At 41.4% G+C, this 9,860-nt stretch overlaps 1 protein-coding gene across 1 annotated transcript; it reads left to right on the top strand.

The window, feature by feature from the left end:
• The first annotated feature begins 257 nt into the window (after positions 1–257).
• Positions 258–7,901, top strand: Serpinb9 (serpin family B member 9). Its single transcript, XM_048348519.1, has 7 exons — positions 258–349; positions 1,187–1,363; positions 3,050–3,187; positions 3,975–4,092; positions 5,348–5,490; positions 6,529–6,684; positions 7,421–7,901. The coding sequence occupies exons 2-7, from the start codon at positions 1,196–1,198 to the stop codon at positions 7,826–7,828; spliced, it is 1,131 nt and encodes a 376-aa protein (XP_048204476.1). The 5' UTR covers positions 258–349; positions 1,187–1,195; the 3' UTR covers positions 7,829–7,901.
• Positions 7,902–9,860: the final 1,959 nt, after the last annotated feature.

Genomic DNA, 9,860 nt, shown 5'->3' with positions numbered 1-9,860 from the left:
TCCGTGCAAACGCCCCGAGGCCTCTGATAGAAGACACCAAGTCCTGGTCCAGGTGCTTTTTAGGTAGCTTGGGGCCTGAACTGTGACCAGAAGCCCCAGAAGCAGCTGGGAAGGCGGTCACGGACATCGCTCCTCCCACACACTCCCCAGCCACCCAGCCTCCGGGTCGCCCACCAGGCCTCGCCTCCTCTGGAGGCCCCGCCCCTTCCCCCCGGGCTGCGAGCTGCGAAAGCGGGAGTGGAGTGGGAATAAAAGATTCTGTTGCCGGGACCTGTGAGTGGCGCAGCCGCTGGCTGGATTGACGTCTCTCTCGGCCTTTGATCACTGTGACTGGAAGACCGCGGGTCTGGTGAGGGGGCATCTGCGCTGGGCCTAGAGGTGGAGTGGACCAGCCCTGGCGAGCTTTAAGAAACTTCTGTGTGCCAACAGGAGATGGCACCAGGGATTTGGAGAATTAGCTCAGCACAGAGAGAGAGGGAGAACCCTAGAAGGCTGAGCCCACCTTGGCGCTTACCAAAGTAGCTTCTCTGGGGATCCCACCTGGTCCAGGGCGGCCAGGCTTATATCTGGGCTGGCCTCAGAGTCCTGCTGGGTTATCCCAAACCACACAGAGACGCTGCCCGGAATTCCGAGTCCACTTGATCTGTTTCTCTCTCCCCTTAGGTACCTACAGAGTGATAATCACTTTTACTTTGTCTCTGCCCATCACCATTATTTACCTCAAGCCCCAGCACTGTTTACCACCCAAGTATTTTCAATAATTCACCTCCTAGTGATAGACTCTCTCCTATTCGCTCCTCCCTCAGATGATCACTGCATTGGGTTGTCTCCTTTTCATCCTGCCTTCATTCTCCTTCTCCTTTTCTTCCTCTTCATCCCAGGCCCTGTCCTCAGGAGAAAGGAACTGGTCGTTATGGGAACAGATTGGAGTTCACCTTTCCCAGCAGTGGGGGGGGGGGGGGGGTGCACATGTGTTCACTTATGCACATGCTTGCCTAGCTACCAGTGCAGATAAGCCACTTCCGTGGATTTTCCTGAGGCTCTCAAGCTGGTTTGTCTTGCTAAAACCACCATAGTTGTTAGCTAATTGCCTTAATTGGGTTGGTTTGAGAAACAATGGTTTTATTTTTGTTCAGTATAAAATATAAACTCTGAGAGGGACTATTTCTTTCTTCTTTGCCTTCAGATCTGCATCATGAGTCCTGTTTCTGAAGCAAATGGCACATTTGCCTTCCACCTTTTAAAGATACTCTGTCAAGACAATGCTTCTGACAACGTGTTTTATTCTCCTGTGAGCATCTCTTCTGCCCTGGCCATGGTCCTCCTGGGGGCAAAGGGAAATACCGCAGACCAGATGGCCCAGGTGAGCTGCCTGCTGTACAGGTGGAACTGGCCACTAGCGGTTCTGTCATTACCTGCTTCAGAGGAAGGGGGTTGGGTGGGGTGCACATTATTTCCTGGGGATAGGTGGAGGTGGATGGTGTGGGGAAGGAAGGCAGAAAGTCTCTTCTAATCAGATTTATTTTGGGGGGAGGTGGGCAGTTTCCCCAATTATAAAGATCTGAAAATGTTGTCCAGCACTTTGCTTAATGATGCTGCAATCTTATGAGACATAAGTTATTGATATCTATCTCCTTTTTTAAGAGCAAAATAGTTTATAGATGGAATTATTCACAGGTGAGAAAGGTTAATCTCTGCATCTAGGTGTTGCCAAACTCCCTTTCCTGCACACCTTCAGAGTGGAACATAATCACTGTAGATTACTACAATGTTTAACCTAAAGAACTCTTTCTGTCCTCATGATTCCTTGGAATCATTTTGTAGCTCCTTTTCCAACAGACTGAGGCATGTGCAGATAGAATTAACCCTTCCTACTTGAGTGTTTATGTCTTTCCTTGTATTTTAGGCTCAAACTTTCTAAAAAAGACCACTGTTGGTTACTTTATCAGGGTGAAGTTTGGGAGGTCCTCATGCCTCTGGTTTTCAAATGGATCAAAATCAGCTGCTCAATTTGCTAAATATATATTTTCTTTTTACAGTTGGCAGGGAGACTTTCATGGTTATAGACATGTTTAAAGTAATATTTGTTTTTTCTTCATGTTACTAATGCTAAAAGACCATTACAAAAATCTTTAAAACTGAAAGTGAAAGGAAACCAATCCATCTGATTCTATTCCGTAGAGACAATAATTTAAGAATATAAAATACTTTCTTTTTGTCCTTCCCCAATTTTGTCTTTAAAATTTATCTATCTTTCTGTATGTTTATTTATTTGTACCTGTACAGGGGCTTGAACTCAAGGACCAGGGTGTTTTTTTCTTGGATTTTCTATTCAAAGCTAGCACTGCAATTTCCGTCATGCTCCACTTTCAGATATTTATTGGGGGGGGGGTTAATTGGAGATAAGAGTCACACGGTTTCATGTGTGAGCTGGTTTTGTACCAGGATCCTCGGAGTAGCCTCCTGAGTAGCTAGGATTGCAGGCAGGGGCCACCAGTGTCTGACTTACTCTTAGCACTTCTTTTTTTTTCATCTTCACTGTTTGTTTACATTTTTCACACTGGGGTTTTTTTTCTAATTTACACATTTTTAACTGCTGAATAAAAACAAGAAATATCCACGGAATATGTATCTTTATCCTTCCTTGTAGGTTTTTAAAGTATATAGTACATTATCATTATCTATAGTACAACATTGCAGGAGAATTCCTGACTCCTGTCTTCCTGTAACTTAACCACAAATCAGCCTTTTCCCGTGTTCATACTATTGATTTTTATTTAGCAATTTATAATCTACACTTCTCTGAAAATAGTATGGTTTTCAATGTTTGAACATTACCTCGGTATCCATTTCTGTAAATTCTTCATTTAAAACTTCCTTTTGGGGTATTTAAAAATTTTCCTTCATTTGTTGGATGTTTGATGTTTTGTGTATAGATGTGTTTTGTGTATGCATGCTTTTTAGTCCAATTGAAGAGAAAATTGTCAATTTGTGCTTAGTGTAAAGAGCACTATTGATTTGACAATGTTTTATGATTTTCCCTTCCCAGGCACTTTCTTTAAACACAGAGAAAGACATCCATCATGAGTTTCAGTCATTTCTCTCAGAAGTAAATAAGCCTGGCAAGCACTATGTACTTACAACAGCCAACAGGCTCTTTGGAGAGAAGACGTGTGAATTTCTCCAAGTAAGTTGAGTCAATGGAATAATAAAAGTTGTACTCAAAGTACCTGGTGTTGTAGTCCAGGAAAAAGACCCCAGAGAACTTGAGAAACTTATGGATCAAAGTTAACTACTCTGATTATTCATGCTCATTAATAAGATCAGTGAGAGTGTGTGTGTGCCCACGTACGTGTGTGTCTGTGTGTGAGTGAGCACGCATGCATATGGGGAGGAGTACTGGGGCTTGAACTCAGGACTGGGCTTTTTCACTCAAAATTGGCTATCACTTGAACCACACCTCCACCTCTATTTATTTCGCAGTTTAATTGGAGATAAGAGTCTTCTGGGGCTGGGGATATAGCCTAGTGGCAAGAGTGCCTGCCTCGGATACACGAGGCCCTAGGTTCGATTCCCCAGCACCACATATACAGAAAACGGCCAGAAGCGGCGCTGTGGCTCAAGTGGCAGAGTGCTAGCCTTGAGCGGGAAAAAGCCAGGGACAGTGCTCAGGCCCTGAGTCCAAGGCCCAGGACTGGCAAAAAAAAAAAAAAAAAAAAAAGAGTCTTCTGGGCTTCCAAACTGGGCTGGCTCACAATCATGATCCTTAGAAGTCAGCCTCCTGAGTAACTAGGGTCACAGGCATGAGCCACTAGCTCCTGACCCATGATATTTTATCTAATAAACTAGGATGTGTCCTCTTTAAGGCATGGGTATGCTCATTTCTTTTTTAAACAAGAGGATGTGGAATTGAGAATGTTTGGAATCATGTTAACATGTTTTCATTCTAATCTCATGAACACAATTTTTTCTAGTCATTTAAGACATCCTGTCTTCAATTCTACCTTGCTGAACTGGAGCAGCTGTCCTTTGCCAAAGCACCAGACATGGCCAGGAAACATATAAACACATGGGTCTCAAAACAGACAGAAGGTCAGAAATTCAAGTTATTTCTTTCAAAATCTGCTTCTGTCTCCTCTTCTCTTCCACCTTTCTCTCCTCTCCTTCATCCTTCCCTCCTTCTTTCCTTCCTCATTCCTCTCACTTTTTCCTTTATCTTCTTTTTTTCTTTTTTTTCCTTCCACCATCCCTTCTTCCTCCTCATTGACTAATTTCACTGGTCACGCTAACTGACTAGAACCCCTGGAATATTTGAACCTTGGAGAGTTCATGGAAATTCTAATCAAATACTCAGGTTCTCAACAGGGAATTTGTTTTGTCTATTCCTGTAGGGCCATAGTAGTTGATACAAATGTCCAAAAGAAGTTATTCACAGGCCATATCCCCAGGAACAGTTTTCATAAGCATATACATTCCCGGCCTATAATTTGGATATATTAGGTGAATCTACCACTTGTAGTTATTGAAATTAATCTATGTAGAGATTATACTCCAGTCATGTGCTGTAGTTTCTTTTTCCTTCTTTTCCCCCTTCTCCTCCTCCTCCTTTATGATGCCTACATTGGTGCTTGAACTCAGGGCTTTATGCTTTCATTTAGCTTTTTTTTTTTTGCTTAAGGATAGCCCTTTCTCACTTGAACCAAATCTCTGTATCTGGATTTTTTTCTGGTTATTTGGTAATAAGATTCTCATTGACTTTTCTGCCTGGGCTCAGGTAAAACCTCAATCCTCAGGTCTTGAGTAGCTATCAGTGCCCAGCCTGGGTATCTCTTCTAAAAGACCTTAGGTCTGGTGCTTGAGCCATTCAGACACCTCTGAAATATTAGGAATTTTCCCATTTTGGCTAACCAATGAGAGAGTAAAGAATGAGTAAATATTCAACGATCACTACTCTCCTCACCTTGTAGTATTTACTGCCTATGTCCTGTGGAGGCAGTGAATTAGCAAGGATATTGCTTAGTTCATTAATATGAAATGACTTGATAGCTCTGTGTCTTGTTCATGGGGTTGGGTTTCTCCATTCTTCCAACCTGCTTTCTTTGAGTAACTTAGAAGTCTTTTACTGTCCTCAGCCTGGCAGATGCTCCTCGAGTGTCATTTACCATGAATGCCACTTGTAGGTGTTTTGGTGTTTTTTTTAAATTGTGCATTCAAACGTAACACATTTTTGTACATCCAGACTCATTACATTTGAAAACAAGATGTTTGGATCTGCCAAGGCATTATAGTTTATTCATCATATATGTATACAAAAGCAACTGAACATATTCTCTGCTTTTCTTCAAAGGTAAAATTCAAGACATGTTGCCAGATAACTCAATTGGTGAGCAGACCAAGCTTGTTCTTGTCAATGCCATCTATTTCAAAGGAAAGTGGGATGGAAAGTTTGAGGAAACGCTCACAAGAGAAATGCCTTTTAAAATAAACCAGGTAACAAGTAGCATTTAAAAAGCAAACTAAAACACCCTGCTACATTGATGAAGAAATCGAGTGGAAAATTTAACTTTTACAAGCATAGGGCTGGTGTGTGGCTTAGTGGTGGATCTATTATATGCCATTTCTGAGGGCTTGGGTTGATCTCTGGCACCTCAAAAAAAAGCATAAATGACTAGTTAAAAACCACTTGAAACTGAAATTTTTGAACTCAGAAAAATTGGAAGGAACAAGAAATATTAGATGCCTGCAAATGTCTTGCATTCTGTGACTACTACTGCTTCAGAAATTTCTCTTAAGTCAATTGTTGCAACATGTTTCTGAAGACTAAAGATTTTCTTTAAATATAAGAAGCTTAAAAGCAGTAATAGGTGTTAAAGGTAGTGTTACATATGTATCACTGGATATAATATGGGGTAGGATAGAAGGAGGGAATGTGAAAACACATTTCCTTAGTAAAAAACTTAAGTTCATTTGACTTATTGCTAATTCATTTATCATTATTAACTCACTGTAGCTTTCTAATATTGAAACTAAGTGGCAATTTAGTGTTGATATTGAAGTATAACTTCAGTTAAAACAAAAATTAGTGTAGTTTCCCAGATGTCCATAACCCCCAAAGAGAACCAAATAATATAATGAAATTATGATGCATATATATATTCTATCTTTATTTATTATGTGTACTTTAAATGACAAGATAAAAAAAGCTCTCTTATTGCAGAAGGGGAGGAAGGAACCTTTTGTCACAATGACTTTGGCAACTTAATTTTTTATAGTAGATGTACATCAATACAATCCCCCGATTTCTGTACAATGTCTTTCCTCTTCATTAAAAAAAAGTCCCATAGATTGGAATACCACCATTAGAACTACTAGGTTAAAATATATGATTATACATGAAGTTTGATTTTTCAAGTGTTAACTGGAGAATGAATGTTGTTTCTATCACAGAAAACACTCCTTGAATTAACTGTGGCTTATTTGGAAATTTTTATGTCTCTTTCAGTAATTTATTCGGTTTATTTCCATCAGAAGGAGCAAAGGCCAGTTCAGATGATGTATCAGGAAGCTGAGTTTAACCTCACCTATGTGAACGAAGTGCAGGCACAGGTGCTAGAGCTGCCCTATGAGGGCAGGGAGCTGAGCATGCTGGTCCTCCTCCCAGATGATGGTGTGGATCTCAGCAAGGTGAGGAAGGAGGAACTGCAGCTCTTCCCTCTGAATTGCTTCTGGGCCAGTCCAGTGACACCAACATGTCCTGTTCTCACTACAGTAGAGCTCAAGCACAGCTACTACCTTGCTTCTGCCTTTTGAATAGGTGATGACTGTAGACTCAGCTTCAGAGTGCAGTGTGCAGCCATGTGCCTCTGGGATCACTGTTGTTTTCAAGACTGGCTTTTTAAGTAACTGTGTGGAAACTTACCACATGGTACAACCCATCCTAGCCTCAGTTTTCTCACTGCTAGCAGGAGGCTAAAGATGCTATCTGCTAGGTTGAGTTTTTGTTCGTATGGTGGTGGTGGTGGTGGTGGTGGTGTGTGTGTGTGTGTGTGTGTGTGTGTGTGTATGTGTTGGTACTGGGGCTTGAACTTAGGGCCTTGTGCTCCTGCTTGGCTTTTTCACACAAGGCTGGTGATTCTATCACAGGAGACATACCTGTTTCTGGCTTTTTTGTTGTTAATTGGAGATAAGAGTCTCACGGAGTTTTCTGTCTAGGCTGGCTTAGAATCTCAATCCTTAGATCTCAGGAGGTTTCAAACCTCCCACAATAGTACCACTAGCTGGGAGCCAAGTGTGCAACATGAATCTTTGTTGGTCTTATGTGAGCAAGCAGTACCATCCACAAGTGGAGGGCGGATGCTGCCTGCGCAAGTGCTTGTATGAGGCACTCAGGTCTGAATCTGAGTCTCACTGTGGTTTTCAGGTGGAAAACGATCTCACTTTTGAGAAGTTCATAGCCTGGTCCAAGCCAGACCGCATGAAGAGCATTGAAGTTGAAGTTTCCTTACCACGTTTTAAACTGGAAGAGAATTATGACATGGAGTCTGTGCTTCAGCGTTTGGGAATGGTGGATGCCTTTCAACATGGCAAGGCTGACTTGTCAGTACTGTCAGCAGACAGAGACCTGTATCTGTCCAGGTTTATGCACAAGAGTGTTGTGGAGGTGAATGAAGAAGGCACAGAGGCCGCAGCAGCCTCAGCTGTGATAATTGTTGAGTGCTGCTTCCAAGAGCCTGAACACAGATTCTGTGCTGACCACCCCTTCCTTTTCTTCATCAGACACAACACAACCAACAGCCTTTTGTTCTGTGGCAGGTTCACCTCTCCATGAGGGGTATACTTACTATATATGGGAGCAGTTCCTTTTCTCCAGTGTTCCATACTTTCTTCTACTTTACAAGTCTGAATGCCACATATGCTATAATCATTTGTAACTTGAACATATATGTATGTCATAACTTTTTGTCAGGTAATGCAAGAACACATTAAAGTTTTTAAGAGATAATGGACTTTTGGATACTTAGTTTTTCATTTCTAAAGAATATTTTTGAATCAAGGTCAGAGTTTGTGTAAAACACAAGTATTTGCACTTTGCTATAAATCACTTCACACCTTTCCTAAATTCAGTTGTGCTGAACAGAGTACAGATTATCACCTCAGGGTTTCTTTCTAGTAAGAATTTCTTCTTCAGGCAAGAGTTAATGAAACCTTTCTTATACACATCACAGAAGACAATGACCCCACCCAAATGATCTGGAATCAATATTAACGGAAATTTCTTGATGTTAAGTTACATTCATAGGAGTAACTACAGGAGGCATGCAAGTCCTCCAAAATAACAATAATGAGAGCTCAGTGATATTCACTCCTGCTTATAATCCTAGATTTTCAGGAAGCAGATATCAGGATCAAGGTTTGAAGCCAGCCCAGGTAAGAAAGTCCATGAGACTCTTATCTCCAATTAACTACTAAAAAAACTAAAAGTAGAGTTGTGGTCCAAGTGGCAGAGCACAAATGTTCAGGGATATAGCCAGGACTTGAGTTCAGGTCCCAGGACCAGCACACAAAACAAAGAAACATAAACTTTTAATGAATATTATACCTAACATGGGAAATATGCTATATTCAAGATGCTATTCTAGTAGCACATGTATATGTGTGCATACATGCGCATGCCAGTATTGGGACATGAATTATGCTCAAGGCTGTGCTTTTCTGTTTGAGACACACCTCCACTTGTGAGTCTGTGCTGGTTAATTGGAAATAAGAGTCTGCTGGACTTTTCAGTCCAGCTGGCTTCCAAAAATCTTCAAAACTCAGCTTCCTAAAAAGCTGGGATTACAAGGGTGAGCCACCAGCACTTGGCTTTCAAAAGCTTTTACATGAAACAATACAATATTTTAAAGAATCTTACAAAAATATTACTCTTTAGTCTGTGTTACAAATGGTCAAGCCAAAGCAGAGGTTGCCTAGGATTCATATCACAAAAGACCTCAAATGACAGAGCAACATAATGTTGAAAGGGCGTTTGCCCTGGCTAAAGGCCTTTGTATTTACTACACTAATTAGGCTTCCCATTGTAATCTGCTAGAATTTTATTAATGTTCCAAAAATGTAAGCTTTCCATACATGGATTACATTAACATTTCCACTTTCTCATCTAAATTCCACAGTGCTGAACTTTAGAAAACCCATGTGTCCCTTGCTCACATTTGCAATTCATTTGCCCTACTGGATGATGAGAGTCAGCTCCTGAATCAGGCTCTGCTTGAGAATGTTAACCATGTAAGCCAAATATCTCCTGTGGAGGTTTGTAGTTGACCTAAAGTTCAAGATTATACTGCAACTGTCCAATTGCTTTTCTAAGTTGGAAAGCGAAAGAGAAACCACATTTTTTTCTGATTAGTAACAGGATGGAAGGGGAGAAATCTTTGCTTCATTTTTTTTCTAAAACCAAAGAAATACAAAACCTGTTATGGCAAGACCACTATCAGAAATTCTCTGAATTAAGGTGTAGAGGGATAGCTCAGGGGTAGAGCACTTGACTGCAGATGTTCTCTGAATTGTTTCCTGGAAGGGAAGGCTGGAATGCTTCCGGGGCTAGAAAGTGAAAGCTGACAGTGCCTGAGTTCTGATACACTGAAACCCAGCACTCCGAGCAGAATAGAATGAGACAAGGAAGGAAATGTGTCAGATCCCCAGGGGCCTGAGGCCTGGCCAACTGCCACTTAATAAACCATGGTTGGCCGGGTCATGATGACCAGTGCAAGAGGCAGTTCTGGTAAGTGCTGTGGAAAGAGGAATATGTGGATTGTTTCATTCTACTTGTGTGAATTTGAAAAGGAAATGGCTTAGACTTCTGA

This window comes from Perognathus longimembris, chromosome 6 (assembly GCF_023159225.1).
Source record: "Perognathus longimembris pacificus isolate PPM17 chromosome 6, ASM2315922v1, whole genome shotgun sequence".
Taxonomy (NCBI): domain Eukaryota; kingdom Metazoa; phylum Chordata; class Mammalia; order Rodentia; family Heteromyidae; genus Perognathus; species Perognathus longimembris.
The sequence above is the reverse complement of the archived record's forward strand: the minus strand, read 5'-3'. Positions and strand labels throughout refer to the sequence as shown.

What these genes read in the sequence shown, in the direction of transcription:
- Serpinb9 (XM_048348519.1), top strand. Translation starts at nt 1,196, where the DNA reads ATGAGTCCTGTTTCTGAAGCAAATGGCACATTTGCCTTCCACCTTTTA. An exon ending in AGACGTGTGAATTTCTCCAA is followed by an intron (nt 3,188 to 3,974) that starts GTAAGTTGAGTC and finishes AATTTTTTCTAG; the next exon opens with TCATTTAAGACATCCTGTCT. An exon ending in GGTCTCAAAACAGACAGAAG is followed by an intron (nt 4,093 to 5,347) that starts GTCAGAAATTCA and finishes TTTTCTTCAAAG; the next exon opens with GTAAAATTCAAGACATGTTG.